Source organism: Girardinichthys multiradiatus, chromosome 8 (assembly GCF_021462225.1).
Source record: "Girardinichthys multiradiatus isolate DD_20200921_A chromosome 8, DD_fGirMul_XY1, whole genome shotgun sequence".
In the NCBI taxonomy this organism is placed as follows: Eukaryota; Metazoa; Chordata; class Actinopteri; order Cyprinodontiformes; family Goodeidae; genus Girardinichthys; species Girardinichthys multiradiatus.
The window spans coordinates 2,690,800-2,711,303 of record NC_061801.1 but is presented as its reverse complement, the minus strand read 5'-3'; the positions used below and the strand labels follow the sequence as shown (position 1 = coordinate 2,711,303).

General features: G+C 40.6%; 2 protein-coding genes across 3 annotated transcripts in view; both read right to left on the bottom strand.

Moving 5' to 3' along the window:
* Window positions 1-8,144, bottom strand: part of tpm2 (tropomyosin 2 (beta)) — a 56,624-nt gene extending 48,480 nt beyond the window's left edge. The window contains exon 1 of one of the 2 annotated variants that reach the window (XM_047372829.1): window positions 7,927-8,144. In XM_047372829.1, coding sequence (XP_047228785.1) covers window positions 7,927-8,040 — 114 coding nt within the window. In that variant the 5' untranslated portion in view covers window positions 8,041-8,144. The remainder of the gene's footprint in view (window positions 1-7,926) is intronic. The other variant, XM_047372828.1, reaches the window with a different exon arrangement.
* Window positions 8,145-11,067: 2,923 nt separating this feature from the next.
* The window catches only part of tln1 (talin 1), a 102,130-nt gene continuing 92,693 nt past the window's right edge, over window positions 11,068-20,504 (bottom strand). Inside the window, exons 52-57 of the mRNA XM_047372148.1 lie at window positions 19,928-20,052; window positions 19,534-19,659; window positions 19,288-19,350; window positions 19,017-19,199; window positions 14,237-14,362; window positions 11,068-12,380 (exon numbers count right to left, since the gene is read on the bottom strand). Of these exons, the coding sequence (XP_047228104.1) occupies window positions 12,246-12,380; window positions 14,237-14,362; window positions 19,017-19,199; window positions 19,288-19,350; window positions 19,534-19,659; window positions 19,928-20,052 (758 nt within the window). The 3' untranslated portion in view covers window positions 11,068-12,245. The remainder of the gene's footprint in view (window positions 12,381-14,236; window positions 14,363-19,016; window positions 19,200-19,287; window positions 19,351-19,533; window positions 19,660-19,927; window positions 20,053-20,504) is intronic.

Here is a 20,504-nt window from a genome sequence, read left to right as displayed (position 1 = left end):
GATGAACCAGGCTGGGAGTTTTAAAGGCCTCAGGAATCTTTTGCAGGTGTTTAGAGTTAACTCGTTGATTCAGATGATTAGGTTCATAGCTCGTTTAGAGACCCTTTTAATGATATGCTAATTTTGTGAGATAGGAATTTTGGGTTTTCATGAGCTGTATGCCACAATCATCCGTATTAAGACAATAAAAGACCTGAAATATTTCAGTTAGTGTGCAATGAATCTAAAATATATGAATGTTAAATTTTCATCATGACATTATGGAAAATAATGAACTTTATCACAATATGCTAATATTTTGAGAAGGACCTGTAAATCTCTGTCTGCTCGTATGGTTAAAAAGCCCGGCAGAGAGAAGCTGGAGTCGGGGATATGATCCTGCAGCCATGTCTCAGTAAAACACATGATACTGCATGCCCGGTACTCTGGCTGGGTCCTTTGTAGGGTTTGGAGTTCATCCAACTTGTTTCCCAACGATCTCACATTGCCCATCAAAATCGACGGAAGAGATGGTTTGAACTTCCTCCTTCTCTCTCTTCTCTTAGCTCCTGCTCTGCATCCACGACGTCTCCTTTTCAACTCATCAGGGATTTGGGGTTGTAGCTGAAGTATTATTTGAGCTTTTGAGATATTAATCAGCTGCTCCCGGTTGTAAAAAACAACCCCGTTGCCATGGCAATGCATCATAACAAATGTCCAAAAATAAAAAGTATTAAGAAAAATCCTCCAAGCTGCACAGCATCCGACACTGGAGTGGACAGTCATCCAAAAAAAATCAACTGTATCCACCACAAGAGGAATAGTTTCCAAAAAAGAATAAATCAGAATCAAAAGTGACAGAGCTACTCCAACCTGCTGCCACCTTGAGCGGCGCAATTCTAGAATGTATACAGGTCCTTCTCAAAATATTAGCATATTGTGATAAAGTTCATTATTTTCCATAATGTCATGATGAAAATTTAACATTCATATATTTTAGATTCATTGCACACTAACTGAAATATTTCAGGTCTTTTATTGTCTTAATACGGATGATTGTGGCATACAGCTCATGAAAACCCAAAATTCCTATCTCACAAAATTAGCATATCATTAAAAGGGTCTCTAAACGAGCTATGAACCTAATCATCTGAATCAACGAGTTAACTCTAAACACCTGCAAAAGATTCCTGAGGCCTTTAAAACTCCCAGCCTGGTTCATCACTCAAAACCCCAATCATGGGTAAGACTGCCGACCTGACTGCTGTCCAGAAGGCCACTATTGACACCCTCAAGCAAGAGGGTAAGACACAGAAAGACATTTCTGAACGAATAGGCTGTTCCCAGAGTGCTGTATCAAGGCACCTCAGTGGGAAGTCTGTGGGAAGGAAAAAGTGAGCAGAAAACGCTGCACAACGAGAAGAGGTGACCGGACCCTGAGGAAGATTGTGGAGAAGGGCCGATTCCAGACCTTGGGGGACCTGCGGAAGCAGTGGACTGAGTCTGGAGTAGAAACATCCAGAGCCACCGTGCACAGGCGTGTGCAGGAAATGGGCTACAGGTGCCGCATTCCCCAGACCTGGGCTACAGAGAAGCAGCACTGGACTGTTGCTCAGTGGTCCAAAGTACTTTTTTCGGATGAAAGCAAATTCTGCATGTCATTCGGAAATCAAGGTGCCAGAGTCTGGAGGAAGACTGGGGAGAAGGAAATGCCAAAATGCCAGAAGTCCAGTGTCAAGTACCCACAGTCAGTGATGGTCTGGGGTGCCGTGTCAGCTGCTGGTGTTGGTCCACTGTGTTTTATCAAGGGCAGGGTCAATGCAGCTAGCTATCAGGAGATTTTGGAGCACTTCATGCTTCCATCTGCTGAAAAGCTTTATGGAGATGAAGATTTCATTTTTCAGCACGAACTGGCACCTGCTCACGGTGCCAAAACCACTGGTAAATGGTTTACTGACCATGGTATCACTGTGCTCAATTGGCCTGCCAACTCTCCTGACCTGAACTCCATAGAGAATCTGTGGGATATTGTGAAGAGAACGTTGAGAGACTCAAGACCCAACACTCTGGATGAGCTAAAGGCCGCTATCAAAGCATCCTGGGCCTCCATAAGACCTCAGCAGTGCCACAGGCTGATTGCCTCCATGCCACGCCGCATTGAAGCAGTCATTTCTGTCAAAGGATTCCCGACCAAGTATTGAGTGCATAACTGTACATGATTATTTGAAGGTTGACGTTTTTTGTATTAAAAACACTTTTCTTTTATTGGTCGGATGAAATATGCTAATTTTGTGAGATAGGAATTTTGGGTTTTCATGAGCTGTATGCCAAAATCATCTGTATTAAGACAATAAAAGACCTGAAATATTTCAGTTAGTGTGCAATGAATCTAAAATATATGAATTTTAAATTTTCATCATGACATTATGGAAAATAATGAACTTTATCACAATATGCTAATATTTTGAGAAGGACCTGTATGTCATTCCCAAGACGAATTGATGCTGTATTGGCCGCAAAAGGAGGCCCCACACCATACTAATAAATTATTGTGGTCTAAAACCAGGTGTTTCAGTTTCATTGTCCAACCCCTGTATTTCTGCAACTAACTACATATGCTCTGTTTCACGTGATGTAGATTTATCTACTGGTTTAAAACATATCTGTTCTGCTTTGTTTCTCTCCTGGAGGAAGCCACAAAACAGCCAAAAAACCATAGAAAGTACTTCTGGACCACTGCTTCTGGATTTTTATGTGTCTGCTCTGTGTTTTCAAAGCCCCAGTCAGTTGTGGCAGGTAGTGACGTCACTAGATAGTGAGATAGTGATGCTTACACTGAGCCAGGTTCTGGTTCTGCAGGAGGTGTTCCTGTTAAACACGAGTTCTCCTTTCTACTGTCGCAACATGCAATTAACTCTACTCTGTTAGAATGGGCAGAACAAGTATTTGATACACTGCCGATTTTGCAGGTTTTCCTACTTGCAGAGCATGTAGAAGTCTTTCATTTTTATCATAGATACTCTTCAACTGTAAGTGATAGAATCTAAAACAAAAATCTAGAAAATCGTATTGCGTAATTCTTAAGTAATTATGTAGTAATTTATTGCATGACATAAGTAGTTGCTACATCAGAAAAACAAAACTTAATATTTGGTGCTGTTGGGGTCATCCATTTTGAACGGACAGTGCGACTAGGTTGCGCAGTTCTGACGGGTGTTGGGGACCCTGTGGGGATTTTCGGCGCCTTAATAACGTGATCAGCAACGACAGGTACCCAGTCCCTCATATCCAGAACTTTTCTGCCTGTTTGGCAGGTGTGACTATGTTTTCAAAGGTGGATTTAGTGTGGGGGTACCATCGGTTCATTAGTTAGATGTAAGCAAGACTGCAGTTATCACTCCTTTTGGTCTTTTCCAGCAACTCATGGACTCAGTCCTGCAGGGTATACCATTTTTGCTTGTCAATTTGGACGATATCCTGGTGGTTAGTCCTTCTGTGGGGGAGCATATGGTACACCTCCAGGAGTTGTTTCTTCGGCTCAGTGAGCATGGCCTGATCGTGAACCCGGCTAAATGCAAGTTCGGTCTGCCCGCTGTTGAGTTCCTAGGACAGAAGGTATGCCTCAGGTTCCCCTGCTTGCCAAGGTTGAAGCGGTTTCAGTTTTTCCTCGCCCCCCCTCCGTGAAGCCCCTGCAGGAGTTTTTGGGGATTGTGAACTTTTCGAACCGTTTCATTCCACAGGCTGCTAACTTTATGCACCCATTGTACGAAGCACTTAAGAGTAAAAAAGGTGACCAGCGGATAAAGTGGACCCCCGACAGGTTACAGGCATTTGATGATGCCAAAAACGCCCTGGCTGATGCTGCGCTGTTGGCCCACCCATCTCCTATGGCTCCTGTGGCCCTGACTACCGATGCCTCTGATCATGTGGTGGGTGCAGTGTGTGAACAATGGGTGGATGGGGCCTGACAACCCCTCGCCTTATTTTAGGTTTCAGAGTCGTGGTCGGCACGGCAACAGCGGCATTTGTCTGCTATTTCAGAGTTCACCACAGACATTCAGCATGTGGCTGGCTCCACTGGAGCAGTTTCCTATTCCGCAGGGGAAGTTCGAGCATGTGCATGTGGACTTGGTGGGTCCGCTTCCTCCTAACTATGGTGGACAGGACTACTCGGTGGCCGAAAGTGTGTCCTCTATCATCAACCACTTCCATTGACGTCGCTCGGGCATTTATCTCCTCCTGGGTGTCATGTTTTGGTGTGCCTTTAGATTTGACCTCCGACAGGGGCCCCCAGTTCACGTCTGAATTGTGGACTGTGGTGGCGAAGAGCCTTGGGGTTAAGCTCCACCCTACTGCCGCCTACTACCCACAGGTCAATGGCCTTTGTGAAAGGTTCCACCGTTCTATGAAGGCTGGTTTACGAGCTTCACTGTCAAAATAAGGTCAAAGTTTCCCCACTATTCGGTGGAGCAGCTGATTAAACAGTGACATTTAGCGTGGTTTTTGTTAATAGTTATCAATTATTAATAATAATCAACTAATTGTAATTATTAAGTGCTTCTGCAAGTGCAATTACAGATCTCAGATGTTTCTTGTAGTTCTTGACCGGGTTTCCACACACTGCAGCAGGGATTCTGGACGACTCCTCCATACTGTTCTTCTCCAGATCCTTCAGGTTTCAGGGCAATCGCTGAGCAATATGGACTTTCAGCTCCATCCAAAGATTTTCCTTTGGGTTCAGGTCTGGAGACTGGCTAGGCCACTCCAGGACCTTGAGATGCTTCTTGTGGAGCCACTCCTTAGTTGCCCTGGCTGTGTGCTTCAGGTCATTGTCATGCAGGAAGACCCAGCCAGGACCCATCTTCATGGCCTTAATGAGGGAAGGAGATTGTTGGCTAAAATCTCCTGATACACGGCCACATCCATCCTCCCCTCAATACGGTGCAGTCCACCTGTCCCCTTTGCAGAAAAGCATCCCTAAAAAATGATGTTTCCTCCTCCATCCTTCACGGTAGGGATGGTGATCTTGGGGTTGTACTCATCCATCTTCTTCCTCCAAACATGGCGAGTGGAGTTTAGACCAAAAAGCTGTTTTTGTCTCATCAGAGCACATGACCTTCTCCTATTCCTCCTCTGGATCATCCCTATGGTGACTGGCTAACTTCAGATGGGCCTGGACATGCACTGGCTTCAGCAGGAGGACCTTGCGTGCTATGCAGGATTTTAATCCATGGCGGCGTAGTGTGTTACTAATGGTCTTCTTTGAGACTGTGGTCCCAGCTCTCTTCAGGGTATTAACTAGGTCCTGCCGTGTAGTTTTGAGCTGATCCCTAACCTTCCTTATAATCATTAATGCCCCACGAGGTGAGATCTTGCATGGAGCCCCAGACCGAGGGAGACTGACCGTCTTATTGAACTTCTTCCATTTTCTTATAATTGCTCCAACAGTTGTTATCTTTTCATCAAACTGCTTGGCTATTTTCCTGTAGACCATCCCAGCCTTGTGGAGGTCTACTGTTTTATCCCTGATGTCCTCACACAGCTCTCTGGTCTTGATCATTGTGGAGAGGTTGGAGTTTGTCTGATTGACTGTGTGGAGAGGTGTCTTTTATACAGATAACGAGTTCAAACAGGCGCAGTTAATACAGGTAATGAGTGGAGAACAGGAGGACTTCTTAAAGAAGAACTAACAGGTCTGTGAGAGCTGGGATTCTTACTGGTTGTTAGGTGATCAAATATTTATCTCATGCAATAAAATGCAAATGAACTGCTTAAAAATCCCACAATGTGATTGTTTTTGTTTTAGATTCTATCACTCACAGTTGAAGAGAACCAATAATAAAAATGAAAGACTTTTACATGATTTGCAAGTGGGAAAACCTGCAAAATCTGCAGTGGATCAATACTTGTTCTCCCCACTGTAGATGCTTGTTCAGGGGGAGGGATTGTTGCAAAGACAGACAGTGCAATTGGCTGGTTTCCTTAGATAGAAAACAGGTATAATAAACTGAAAGTGGCTGCAATGTTTTTAATTAGGATCAAATTGGAATTAAGCATTAACATTTAAGGTCTCTATATGATTGGACTTAATTGACTATATATGTTTGTACAGAAATTGGATTTTTTTGCCTGAGATGTTATTTAAGACAAATTGGCTCTACATAAACAAATTGAACTGTTCAACAATTCTTTTGTGATTACAAGCCTTGCTGTGGCAAGGTAGTTTCTTTCAACCGTAGTTACAAACACACACACGTGGATTTCTGATCCTTTTCCATAGAAGACTTTTAACTAAACAAAGTAAAATGTTTTGCTAACACAGAAGAAGTTTATAGCTTGCTCATTTCAGACCATTTTCACATAGCATCTTTAGTGTTAGCAAACTATAAATGCGATGAAGAGCATGCTTTAAAAACCCTTGTTTACTGTCTTTTACAAAGAATAATCACTTGTATACCAAGGCTGGTCAATATTTCCAATATTTTGCAATAATTCATCTCATTAACTTATTAAAATGGTAAATTCTGTATTTGACTCAGGAGCAGATCTACAAAACATCCACAGAGATCTACAGAGGTTTGAAAATATACATAGAAACGCGTACATTTAGCAAATCCTTTAAATCCCCACAATATGATAGTTGATTGTGTTTTTACTACGTCTACTCTTTACACGTTAGTAGCATGCTACCAAATTATTGTAAAGTATTGTAGTGTGTTTTAACCTCTGTTGTATCTATCAGCCTCAGGAAGCAGTACAATACACTTTATTTAAACAAAGATTGTTTGTCCTGTTGTTCAACAGTTAAATAGTAATTTAAGCAACATTATGTTAGCTTGGATTGATGTAGGACTACATCCCATGGTTTACAATCAAAACTATCTTTCAATCAAGAAACAAAAAAATGTTCCTTTTTACATTTTCTTTAGACTGGAATTCTGATGATGGAATTTTATAATACCCAAGTTGAGATAGCAGCAGGATTTGTTCACCAACCAGAGCAGATTGAAAGTAAGTTGATGAATGACTGAAATGATGAGCCATGAACTAAGGTATAAACATGTTATTACAGCAGTTTTCAGTCTTTGAATTGACAGCAGATTTTGAAATTGAGAGTAAGAATGGTTAACCAGATGTTGCGCCAGGTGTATCCTACCTAGAAATTGTAATACACTCTAAATAGATGGAAGATACAGGTTCACCAATTTTAAGTGTCCATAATACAAACTGTCAAAAGCTGCTTTTTACCCTAAAGATTTTCTAAGCAATGGTCTGTTTACTGTTGCAACAGATTTACATAATCTTTATTGAACAGGGATTTTTGAACTCCAAGGATGATGAAACAAGGAATAGAAAGAGGGAATGTCTTTACACCGAAGAGCCATTACTCAGGAGGTATGAACTTTTGCAGTTCAGCTCCAGCCATAATGTCTTCTTAAGAAATGACAAAATTATGTCCCGGAGGCTCCAGAAAATAATCCACCAAACTAGTGATGAAGGCTCAGATTTGATGATCTTGTCCTCATTTTAATTTAAAGGAAGAGGTGATCAGAAACTGAAACTTGTTCTTATCCACAGTCTTATCCACAAAAAGCCAAATCCCAGTCTCTCTGAGTCTTGTCTGCTGATTTGAGAAATTCTTATTTTGGTCTTTCCAAAATCTCCTGATATAGTGTTGAGCGGGGCATGTAAGTGTAGACTGCTTCATTGTTTTATTGTTGAATTTGATCTGTATTGTTCTTAATCCTCTTTTGAGCTATATCATTTTAGAAACTGAAACCTAAAAACCTTTTTTCACAGCCAACTTTTTTGTTCTTGGCTTGCCTAGGTATTTTAATGTGACATTTCTTAACTAATCTTATGCAGATTCTTTTATCAAAGTGGACAGTGGAAAATGAAAGAGAGGGTTCTGTTTTTGGTGAGAAACAGTTGCTTTTTGGCTCTTACCAGTTTGCATTTGTCCTCCGCTCCTTTCTTGTCCACCTCTGCTTGCTCTGCTCGGTCTATTGCATTCTCCTTATCCAGCTTTAGCATTTGCATTTTCTTCTTGATAGCCTCCATGGTTTTGTGTGTTGCCTGGCTCTCAGCAGAGCAGAGAAGAGGGCTCGGTTATCCGGACGGAGACACAGACAGGACTGGAGCAGGCTGTGAGGATGTAAGCTACTGACGGACTATAGGACAGCTCCCAGATAAACCCCCACCCCCACCCCAGCTGAAGGAGCACCAACCACAAAGTTCAGCACCAGTCATTGTCCATATTTAGGCAGCCAGAGGTGTGTAATGTGTGCATAAATGAACCAGATCTGAGCACAATCAGTTGCTGATGTCTCAGCTGGAGACACAAACCGTAGCCTACAACTTTCAAGATGTGTGACCTGATAACTTGAGTCAGACTCGAGTCACAAATATGATGACGTGAGGCTTTACTTGGTTATATTAGAGAAAAACTTGTGACTCAAGTTTGACTTGAATACTAATGACTTCTAATTACTTGGACTTTACTTGAAAAGACTTGATGTTCTCATTAAATAGGCTAATTTAACACACAAAATAATAAAATAAAATATTTACCCATATCGTTTGTTTTGTCAGGTTATTAAGTCAAGTCATGTTTATTTATATAGCACTTTTCAGCAACAAGGCACTCAAGGTGCTGTACACGAGGAAAAACATTACAATGATACAGAAAATCAAACAGAGGTAATAAAAAAAAAGAGAATAGAATGATGGATAAGAAAACGAAAGGAAAACTGGACAGAAAACTTTAATTATGTTTAGATGGCACATTCAAAGGCCACTCTAAACAAATAAGTTTCACATTTTTCTCCTCGCTTTCTCCCCCGTCACGGCACCACTGATCATCTTGTCCAATCACGTAGCAGGAGACTGTCACAAAGCAATCACTGAGTGAGCAGTGTTGGGTAAAAATATTTTTTATTCGGTTACAAAGACTATAAGGGCTGCACAGTAAAAATGTGTTGCCGAGTGTAAAACGTGATTCAAAGGTTACTGACAAAGACATGACAATAAAGCATCACAAGAACCTTTTATGGATTTTAACACAGTCCATAGCTATAGCCAACTGTGAGATTGCAGATTTTTTTCCCCATTATTTTTGCCAAACACAGAGACCACTCAGTGAATTATCCAGAAAGAAGAAGTTTCACAAGTTACTCCTCCTCACCCGTCAGGGGACAAGTTCAAAATTCCAAAAACACTGATTGGGGGAAAGTTGTTGTAAAAGGCCATCTGATATTATTAATTTGCAACATAATGGGCGGCTGTGGCTCAGGTGGTAGGAGTTCGCCCGGTAACCTGTGGATTGCCAGTTCAAACCCCTGCTGTCTCCGTCTCAGTCGTCATGTCCTTGAGCAAGACACTTCACCCTCCTTGCCTGCTGATGGTGGTCAGAGAGCACTCTGTCTGGCAGCCTCACTTCTCTCAGTTTCAATTCAATTTTATTTATATAGCACAATTCACAACACGTCATCTCAAGGCACTTCACAAAGGGTTTGGAATGGTGCGGGGTTGTTGGGGAGGTTAGAATAAACTACTACTATGTGTAGGGGTGCTAAGTAAAATAATAAACTGAAAGTTTGTCCATGTAGAGCCCACTGGTGGCCATTGTTCTACTAAAAACCACAAGGATTGGGGGTACCTCTCTCTGTCAGACTGATTATAACCACTGGAAAAGAGAAGGGGTCACACAGGTAGCAGAGATGGAGGGTGTGTTTGCACCTCAACCATAACTGAGCCGGTTTAGGCCAAACGTGACTCCCCCTTACTCCATCCAACAGAGAGGGAGGAAGGCAGAGGTAAAAATAATAGAGTGTTGTTTCCTGTTGCAATGTGTGAAAGGTTTAAAATGGGCTAAGTCAATTCAATCGAATCATACAGATTTGAAGTCAGGTACATAAATTCCAATTAATCCTAACCATTGAACAGTTCAGTCAGCTTCAGTTATTTATTCAAATTAGTTAAAAAGTTTTTCTATCTAAGGAAACCCAGCAGATTGCATCCAGTCAGTGACTTGCAGCATTCACTCCTCCTGGATGAGCATGTAGAGACAGTGGACAGTCACTGGTGTTGACTTTGCAGCAATCCCTCATACTGAGCATGCATGTAGCGACAGTGGAGAGGAAAAACTCCCTTTTAACAGGAAGAAACCTCCAGCAGAACTTTCAGTGCGCCCAGGGCAGCAGTGGCTACATTGTACCACTGTCAGTGTATGAATGGGTGAATGACTCATTGAAGTGTAAAGCGCTTTAAGGTCTCTAGGGACTTGATAAAGCGCTATACAAGTTCAGGCCATTTTATAAAAAAAAAAAAAAAAGACCAAATTTGAGAAACTGCATCATTTAACAAGAAGCATCAACTTTCTTCTTCTTTTGCAGCAACAGCTTCTTTATTTAGCCAAGTTTACTGTTGGCAAGAGAATTAGTGGCAGCCCTCCTGCCCAGGTCCACGGCTTTGACAACAGCTGCTCACTTTCTGATTTAATTTATAACCTCGTTCAGATTTTTCTAGAGTACTATGTCCAACTTCACTTCAAATAAACATGTAAATGGTCGAATTACGGAAAAAAAGTTTTCCAATAAGACAATCCCAAACAAACAGCAAAACTGGTTTTAGAATGGATACAGCAGGCAAACAAGCTTCTACATGGCCTATTCCAATGTCAACCTTGTTAAAAACGTGTGGACTACGTTTAAAAGCTGAATATGTTCTAACAAAGTCTCCAATTGAGATAATCTCTACCAATTCTGATTTGAAGAGTGGTCAAATATCTAGTGAGAATTGGGCCAGAACTTGATGGTTAGAAAACAATGACAAAACCAGAAAGTTTAGCTGAGGTGCAACTTTCAACCTTTGTTCCTGTGTTGTTTAGAGGGAATCCCAAGATCAAAAAGATAAGTGTATGGTGTATGTTTGGGAATATAAGGACACAGGGATCTGTTAGAGATGGGGATAAATTCAGTTAGTATATGGGTATTTCATCTGTAAGCTCCTAAACAAAGTTTTTTTTAAAGTATGTCAGAGGATACCTTTTGTCTTAAACCAGAGGAAAATATTAAAATAGACTAACAATTTCAGTGAAAATAGGCTTTATTGTCCATAAATCTGTGTTACAGAGCCCATCGGGTGGGAATACTGTTCACCTGCATTACAACTATACCACCGTCTAGACATGGTCAATAAAAAGATTTGAATGATGATTGGTGGAAACTTATGCATGGCATACTAGATGGTTGTATTAAAACACTAGAGAGGAAATAAAGCTACTTGTGCTTTTATTTAGCAGAGTGATGAAGTATTGCACTTTAGGAACAAATGGCAGCAGACACTAACACTTGAACTGAAGAAGAGGACATGTTTTAAGCAAAAATGTTGCTCTTTTTGACAATGATGGCGTGTTAACATATTTCTAAGACAGTTAAACATGAGTGGATCAGACATGTTTGGCACATATTTTAGTGGAGTGGATCATTAAACATCAGTCCAGTACACTCAGACTGATATGAAAGGTTTGGACATTAAATACATGGTTTCATAATCACTATACAAACAAGTCCTCCAATCAAATCCTGATCTAAATACTTAGAGATCACATCTGTTTAACACATTTTATTCTTTAAAAAAATACTGATTCTCAACTAATCTGTTTAAAAAATTTATTTTGAATCTAAACTATAAAATTCCAACAATTGATTTGTTCTTATTGTTCAGTTTTGTACAGTAGAAAGAAAATACTAAAAAATGACAACACAACTGAAACGTTTACCACTGACTACCACCAACACATCAAGACTCTTTGCATAGATTGCCATTGACAAATAAATTTGCCATAATATTCCATTTATATAGCTTTGGGATGTAACAGTCATAGACCCAGAAGGAAGGGCAAAGGAATGAACTGGGATGGCTTTCCAAAGCCATCCCAGTTCATGTACACATCATGTACACATAAGCGTAAAAAAGACTCACTTTCTAAGGAATATAAACATATATCATTAAAAGCACAGATAACTTAATAATCAGGTGAAGGCTTATTTCTCAGTATAAGCAAACATTTATTATCATTGTCATGATATACTTTTTAGTATAAATTCTTTTCTATGGTTAGAGATTGATAAAAAGCATTCTGATATGTTGCTGTAGAAATGGAGTTTCGCTGCTTGGTGTTAGATCTGATCTGTATTGAAGCATTAGGTCCTGAGCATTTCAAAATGACTTGCTGATGGTGCAGTTTGTTGCCCCTCACACACTCATTGGTCCTGGCCATCCTCTCTCAGCTCTGAGGGGAGGAACTTGTACTGCTGCTTTCGGATCATGGCCAGCTTATTCCTGGCCTCCTCCAGTTCCCTTTCTTTTCGCAGCATCTCCTCCTGAGCGGCGATAATCTGCAATATCCCACATTAGGTGATCAGAGCAGATTTAAACTCACAGATAACTCAGAAAATGAATGAATGAATTCCACCCTGAGGATACCTGCAAGTAGAAGCCTAAATGTTTTTTTCTAAAGCTAATAAACACTTCTACCCAGATATTCAATACTGTAATTATCTGAACATTTAAAATCTTCATATCGATTTTATATTTTGTTAGCAATTCCCAAGTTATTATTTTGTTAGAAAACATATTAATACTGCAGCCTGACATGTCAGACACTTGTTGCTCACATTGGTTTTTATCTCAGTGTTGTCCATTGATGTCTGGACCAGACACAGAGGCTGTAAGAATCTGAGCTGACATTTTGATCAAAAGGAGAGGGGGGGTCCCATGGTAACAAATAGTTAAGCAACATTCCCAATAAAATGTCACTGGAGAATTTTCTTAATTTAGTTTTACTTCTTCAAGTTGATGAGAGTGCCACTGGTGACTGGCTGACTCCACATGCAGTGTGTCGGACGGTAAGGGAGAAACTGCAGCAAAAACTGGCATCTTTGGGGTCACCAAGGCCCCATAACAATGACACCAGGACAAAGCGTGTTCTGTCCCATCATCACAAACATAAACATGTGAAATATGGTGATCACTACCGCTTTGGTTAGGTGAGACTAAGATTCAGCTTTTTACCATCCAACACTTCAGGTGGGTTCAGTGTGAAACAATGGATGAACATGTGGAAAAGCACTTCATGTCTACTGATAAGTAGAGTGAAGGATGGAAGATGTGACAGGGGTGGGCTACCTAACACCAAACAGCCCCTGGTGTGTTTACAGGTGTGAAACCTCATTTACAGAAGAAATGCTGCATCCATAGGGCAGGAAACATGAGTTTAATTCCAGCTTCCTCTCCACAACATGCCTATGTGCCCTTGGGTAAGGTATTTAACCCCAGGTTGTCAGCCGAGCTGCATACTGGTGTATGTCTGAGTGCAGCTGGGTGAATGTGGCTCTAGAGTGTAGTCAGTATTAGACAGTCACAATATTTTGCGGTAATTATTAGATAACAATAAAAGGGATCAGTGTTTTTTGGTGATAAATTGTATGGGAGAGCGTGTCACTGCAGTCAAAGCTTCACAATCACAAAGACTGCTCTTGAAAATGAAAACAAAGCAAACAAATCTACAAAGAGCAACTTAGCGATTATCGAATGAGCCACTGCAAAACACCACTGACATTAAGTAGTACAGGTGTATTGACAAAACGGCATACAATAATGGATTTAAACATACTTTAAAAAATATTGATGTTTATTGCTGCTGCCATTGAACTGGCTGTAGAAAATGGGAAAAGTAACATTTCCACCAATACTTTTAGTTTTCTGAGTATAAACATCATTATGTAGAGTTCATTGTTGTCACAATAAATTGAAATGAAGATTAAAAAAATAACAATAAAAGGTGTAATAATTGCCCATTTCTAGTCATTATAGCTACTAAAGTTTACAGTTTATGCAGAAACATTCACACCTGACAGTAATGAGATTCCAGTCACACAAAGCTTAGTCGCCCAGTCACACTGTTTTGATTATTTTTTATGGTTAATAACTACCTCAGTATACAGCAATCGTCCTCTGTGTTTTATAAACGGAGGCAGCAATCAAAGATACTTTGTACATCCTCTTAAAGTTATTGTTGGTGGAAATGCATGTGAATGAATGGGTGACAAGAAGAGTAGGATGATATGTGAGCTATTAATAAGATTTCAGAACAACCTCTACAAGCATGCATATCATTTTTTAGGCCTTTTTCTTTTTTCCAATATATCTCTACATGGAAATTTGCTTGATGTGTATTTCAGACGGGACTTACCTGAGCAATGCCTCCAACCATCTTACTCTTGACCACCACAGCCTGGTCATCCTGAGCATCAAATGCTGCTTTCTGTGCAGCTTTCACCAGGTTGTCAGAGGCTCTCTTCACAGCATTTCCAGCAGCCTGCAGTTAAACAATTTGAGACTTTTTGAATTTAATTTAGAATTTTAAAATCTGACTAAAACACTTTTTGATGGAACTTTTTGGGAATGTTAGAAAAGAACAAATGCAGGAGTATTGTGACTACAATGATTCACGGGGGGAGACTGTCAGGCTGTGTACAATTACTCTTGGAAGGAGAGTTCCAGTTGTGCTCAGGGAGATGAGCCCAATTCCTCCTTAATGCTGAAGACCGGCTTTAAAAGGTAATGCTGAGCAACACTGAGAGCTAAACATCTCTCTGATTGGGCAGATTACTTCAGACATGACAGCTTTTCCTTTTGTGGTTCTGAGAGCTAAAACCAGCCAGTCGGCTGGCAGAGGTCCCACCATCCCAGAATGCGTGAATAACTCTTTCTTTACTGATTTATCTCTGGTTGGAATGTTGCTGTTAGTCTGGTCCTGACATAAAAAATAAACCCTCCTGCACAGCTGTGACTGTCATCACACTGGAAATGGGAACTTTTTCGTCCAGCAGTTAAATTCATATGCTTCTGTCACAAATATAACCACCAAATCCAGTCCTATCTAGGAATGTCTTCTCCCACCATCTTCCTGACACTCACCTCCTCACCATCGTAAATAAGGTTTATTGACATAATAGGCTTCAGGGTACTGTAGATGTGGACACAGTAGAAAATGCTGTGTGAACTGAATATAAACTTGAGTGGAAAGATCTGTGTGGAGACACTAGCCTTTCAACATTAGAGATGAAAGTATTTGACATTAAAGTCAAATGAAAAAATAATAGAAATGGTGATATTTTTTTAAAATCCAGACTCCTGGATGACCTGGGCTCTACAAGTGTGTGTACAGATAGTATGGCTCTCTAACACCTGACTTCCTGTTTGCCTATTCTCATCTTCCACCAGACTGTCTTCACTGTATGTTTACTGGTTAAATGTTAGAGTACAGCTGTTCAGCTAACATTTTCATTAACCTACACTATGCAGTTGCTATTGCATGATGAACAGGACCCTGTTTGGATCATTATCATTTTTGTTCTATCTGTGTAACAAGAGACTGAGGTCAGTTTCTATTATGAGTATTATTGACACTCAGAACCATAGTAGGTTTTCCATTTCTATATCTGAAACAGAAGTTGTCACACATTAAATACAAAGACTGTCCATTTCAAAAGGACTGTGCAGTTACAGCCTTAAAAAGCAGCTTGGCAAGGAATGGAAAGAGAAAATACTCTTGGTGTAATCATAGATCAGGAGTAATGTTTCCAGTTCCAAGTGCCACAGATGGACTAGGTGGATTGTTTCCAGTGCTTTTGCAGATGTAAATGTATGGGAATTACCATGGTGGCAGCTGCAGTCCCAGAAGAGGAGGAGATAAGCCACCACTGATTGGTTCAGAGAACATGAGCTGGCCTGGGCAGTCTGATGTGCTTACAGCCACCGTACACACAGCCTTCAAGATATGACTGCATCAGTTACATCTAAAGGTCAGAACAACCCTGCTGAGCTACAGTGTTTCCACCACTGAGTCAGTGCTTTAAATTGGGTTCTTCTACACAGAGCTTTGTCTTGCTACAGCCACTTGGTTGTATCTAGAGAAGCTCTGTCTAGCTTGATAAAAAGAACATACTCCAACTGGAGTGACAATAAGATGAACATCTAAATCTCTGTAGCAGTCCTATACAACGACAGTCTCTTCTGCTAATTATAAAGGATGGTCGTTCTTATGGTTCTGCAGCACATGTACATGCTGCTCTTCTGTGTCTCTAGAATATTAATCAAGTTTGTTTCAAAACCTTAAAATGTCAGATGATGTGCAACACAAATAATATTAATGCAACATGAATATTGGTATTGTTCCTGTAGCAGGTACAATGGCTTCTGGTGTTTTAATTATGTCAGACTGTGATGTAAGAATGTCTTTTACTGAACTTCTTGGCAGAAGAATTATCCACCGTGATGTGCCAAACAAACCTCAAACACAGACTTGGGTCAGTGCTGCATGAACAAGTCCACCTATTTTTCACTGGTGCCCTTTAAGACACGTTCTGGACATCAGTTGATGGAGGTGTACTAAATCTTTAAGCTCCACCAGCCATCATGCCTGGTGGAGCTTAAAGATTTAGTAATGTTTTTATGAACAGCCAATTATTAGAGGGAGAGCTGCAGTGGGTTTGAGTCAGACATTAGATTCTCACAATAAGTAAATCCACCACCACAACAACTACACCGCCATAACCTGGTGTTAACATTTCACCCTGTCACCACCTCATACTTTTACAGATTTGGGAGTTTTGTACCTGACTGTTTTGGGTATGAAATGGAGCCACTCGCCACTGGGCATTTTATACCAACTACAGACACATTTATACCTGCTTTGAAGAAATGTAATTTCCACTTTTAGGAATGAGGTCATGATCTGTCATATTTCATAGAAGTTGAACCGAATTGGGATCAGAACCACAAACAATGTATTAGGGTTTAAAGATATAATCTTTAGAAAATACAAAATTAAGTTTGTTTAAGAGATCTGAGCATTTTTATGACATGTAAAGCGGTGAATTGACCTGAGGCCAACATATCCCACTTGGACCAACAATGAGATGAATGTTTACGGAGCACAACAAGAGTGTAAGTCAGGTCATTAGTTTTGGGCTTACCACAGTGAGGCTTTGAATGCTCCCTCATACATTGCTCAACAAATGTACCACAGGCTTTTAAGGTAGCTGTAATTAAACCTTTACTTAAGAAACCCTCGCTTGATCAAGAAGATTTACTAAATTACCGACCTATATCCAGTATTTTGTTTTTTATCTAAAATGCTTAAGAAAATAGTTGCTAATCAAGTGTGTGAACATTTACACAGCAATGATCTGTTCTAAGAATTCCAGACAACACTTTTCCACCAGTCCTGTCCATGAAACTGAAAAACTAGTCCATGCATTTGTTACTTCAAGGCTGGACTATTGTAAATCTTTACTATCAGGATGTCCACAAAATGCAGTTAAAAACCTTCAGATGATTCAAAATGCTGCAGCAAGAGTTCTGATGAAAATTAAAAAGAGAGATCATATTTCTCCTATTTTAGCTTCCCTTCATTGGCTCCCTGTTAAATCCAGAATAGAATTTAAAATTCTCCTTCTCACATATAAAGCCCTTAATGATCTAGCTCCATCATACATCAGAGATCTGATTGTTCCATATGTTCCTAACAGAGCACTTTGTTCTCAGACTGCAGGTTTACTGGTGGTTCCTAGAGTCTCTAGAAGTAGAATGGGAGGCAGATCCTTTAGTTATCAGGCTCCTCTCCTGTGGAACCAGCTCCCAGTTTTAGTCCGTGAGGCAGACACCCTGTCTACTTTTAAGGCTAGGCTTAACACTTTCCTTTTTGATAAATCTTATAGTTAGAGTGGCTTAGTTTATCCTGAGCTATCTCTGTAGTTATGCTGCTATAGGCTTAAGCTGCTGGAGGACATAATGACCACTTTCACCGTCTGCTACATTCTCACATTTTTGCATTATTTTCTGTTATTTCAGCTTTTAACTCTATGCTCTCTCTCTCTGTTTTTCTCATTCTAGAAGCTACACCTGGCCTGGCTCTAGGTTTATCTGTGACACCTTCCTGGAGGGGGACATTGGCCAAGCTGCTTCTGCCGACACTTTAATGCTCACCTTATACAGACAATCCACTTGGCCCTGTCTTTCAGTGTTTAACCCTGTTTCTCCTGGACATAGCTACTGGCTGAGCTTTTACTGTGACTAACTATGTGCTCTCTTTCATACTTTAGACTTGAAAAATGGCTTACAGTTCATCTGCTTAGCTGTCTTTCTCTCCTAGATGAAGCCTCTAAAGGAGCTACATCCATTAACATTTACTTTTCCTTCCCATAGAAAGTACTCCTGGATCAGTGCTTCTTTGTTCTCTTTGTGTCTCTGCTCTGTTCTCTCAAACCCCCAGTCGGTCGTGGCAGATGGCTGCTCACACTGAGCCTGGTTCTGATTCTGCTGGAGGTTTCTTCCTGTTAAAAGGGAGTTTTTCCTCTCCACTGTCGCTACATGCATGCTCAGTATGAGGGATTGCTGCAAAGTCAACGCCAGTGACTGTCCACTGTCTCTACATGCTCATCCAGGAGGAGTGAATGCTGCAAGTCACTGACTGGATGCAATCTGCTGGGTTTCCTTTGATAGAAAAACTTTTTATCCAATTTGAATAAAAAGCTAACTCCGACTGCACTGTTCAATGGTTAGGATTAATTGGAATGTATGAACCTGACTGTTGTGAAGTTCCTTGAGACGACATGTGTTGTGAATTGGCGCTATATAAATAAAAAAAACGGAACGGAAACTGAACAGATCTATCCTGAGGTAGCTTCACAGCATGTGCTCAGTTATCTATCATAGGAGTTTCACTTTGGAAGTCATGTGGGTCATAAATAAGCAGGATCCATCTGCCTTTTTCATTTTTAACCAACTCTAGAATAATTTGGTTACAAGGAGGAGCTCTCAGATTTCTCTCCAAGGCTATGTCTATACGTGTATGACGATACCTATGAAATGTGAATTGTGGCAAAGCAACACTAAAATGTACAGAAAGAGTAACAGCCCTGTGTGTTAGTTGGTAAACTGATAAATAAACATTAACATGTGCTGACCTGGAGCCTCTTCATGGTCTGCGAGTCCTGGTCAGCCTTGACTTTACAGGCCACCAGAAGCTGAGCGGTGGAAGCTGCCACCTGCTTGGCTGAAGAGATGAGCTTCTCCTCACTGGCATGTCCCTGCACCGCAGAGTTGGCTGCTTCACACAGGTTGTTGGTTGCTGCCGCAACCATCCGGGCCTGAATAGTCGAGTGGAACCAAAAATAAGGCCATTTAATGAGAATATCTTACACATTACTGAATTTAAGTTCAAGATGACTGACTTACAGCTGAAATCAAGCCCTGAGACCACTGTCCATCATCCACTGCATTTGCTGGGATTGCTCCCACCTGAAAATAATAGATAGACTGGAGTTACACAGGATTTTTTTAGTTTTCTAAGCATATGGCTCAAATATCAACAGATATTACACCTTAAAATGGATAATGGCTGTTTGGTTCTGTACAGAAACCAGACTCTGATGCACACATTTAAGTGTTAACTAAAAGTAACCTTTGTTAATGCTGACATACCTTCCCTTGAGCAACAAGCTCCCTCTGAGCTGCTGAAGCTGCTTTGACCAGAGCACTTGTGGCAGCTGCAATTGACTTGGCTGCCTCCAGAATTTGCTCTTCAAAGTTCAAGCTTTCATCTGCCTCCTGTTTATAGAGGGAAAACCAACAGGTGATAAACATTCTGGCTAAGAGCAGTGGACAACTTTAGTCCATGTTTGCTGAAAAAGTATGTAAAAAAATTACAACAGCCAGTCAAGATAATAAAATTCTAAATAAAAGTTTGAAATAGAGAATTTTAAAAAGGCAGCAGGAGCTCACAATACGTAAGATATGTGACACACACTGACACCACCCCAAAGCCAGGTTAACTAATTAGGTGTGAATCCTTGTGGCCTGTAAAAGGTTCTCTAACCTTGGGTTTGGTCCTCGGCCTCAGCTGCTCCAGTTTCTTGGCAGCTGCTTCGATAGCGGCCGCAGCTCCCAGCAGCTCATTCTCTGCGATGACAGTAGGATCCTCTGGGTCCACCCACTCTGTGCCTACAGCATATAAATATAACACTGACTCCTCAGCCTGTACCAAAAACACTGTCAGTCTTCTCTCATCCCAAAGGTACTCAATACTTCATAAGAAAGCAAAGCTTGTGTTAAATATTCCTACAGACTTGAACAATATCCTCTCTGGGAATGAGACAAGCTATCTGTTACCATTAACTCTTCACGTTAAAGTGCACTGATATCTTTATAAACTGAAAGAAGACCCTTCCTTAATAAACTTGGGGAAATAAAAGTGGCGAGACATTGTCATGTTGCAGCAGAGTTCCACCTTTGCTTTTACCTCAAACAAGGTCTAGAAATCAGCTTTAGGTAAGGCAGCACAAGATCATGATAATGTGACATTAGCTGAGAAATTCTAAGCAGCTAAACATTGTCCTTCTTTGTGCAGCCACAGCTAGTGGAAGTGCTTTAAATCATTTATATAGTATTCTTTA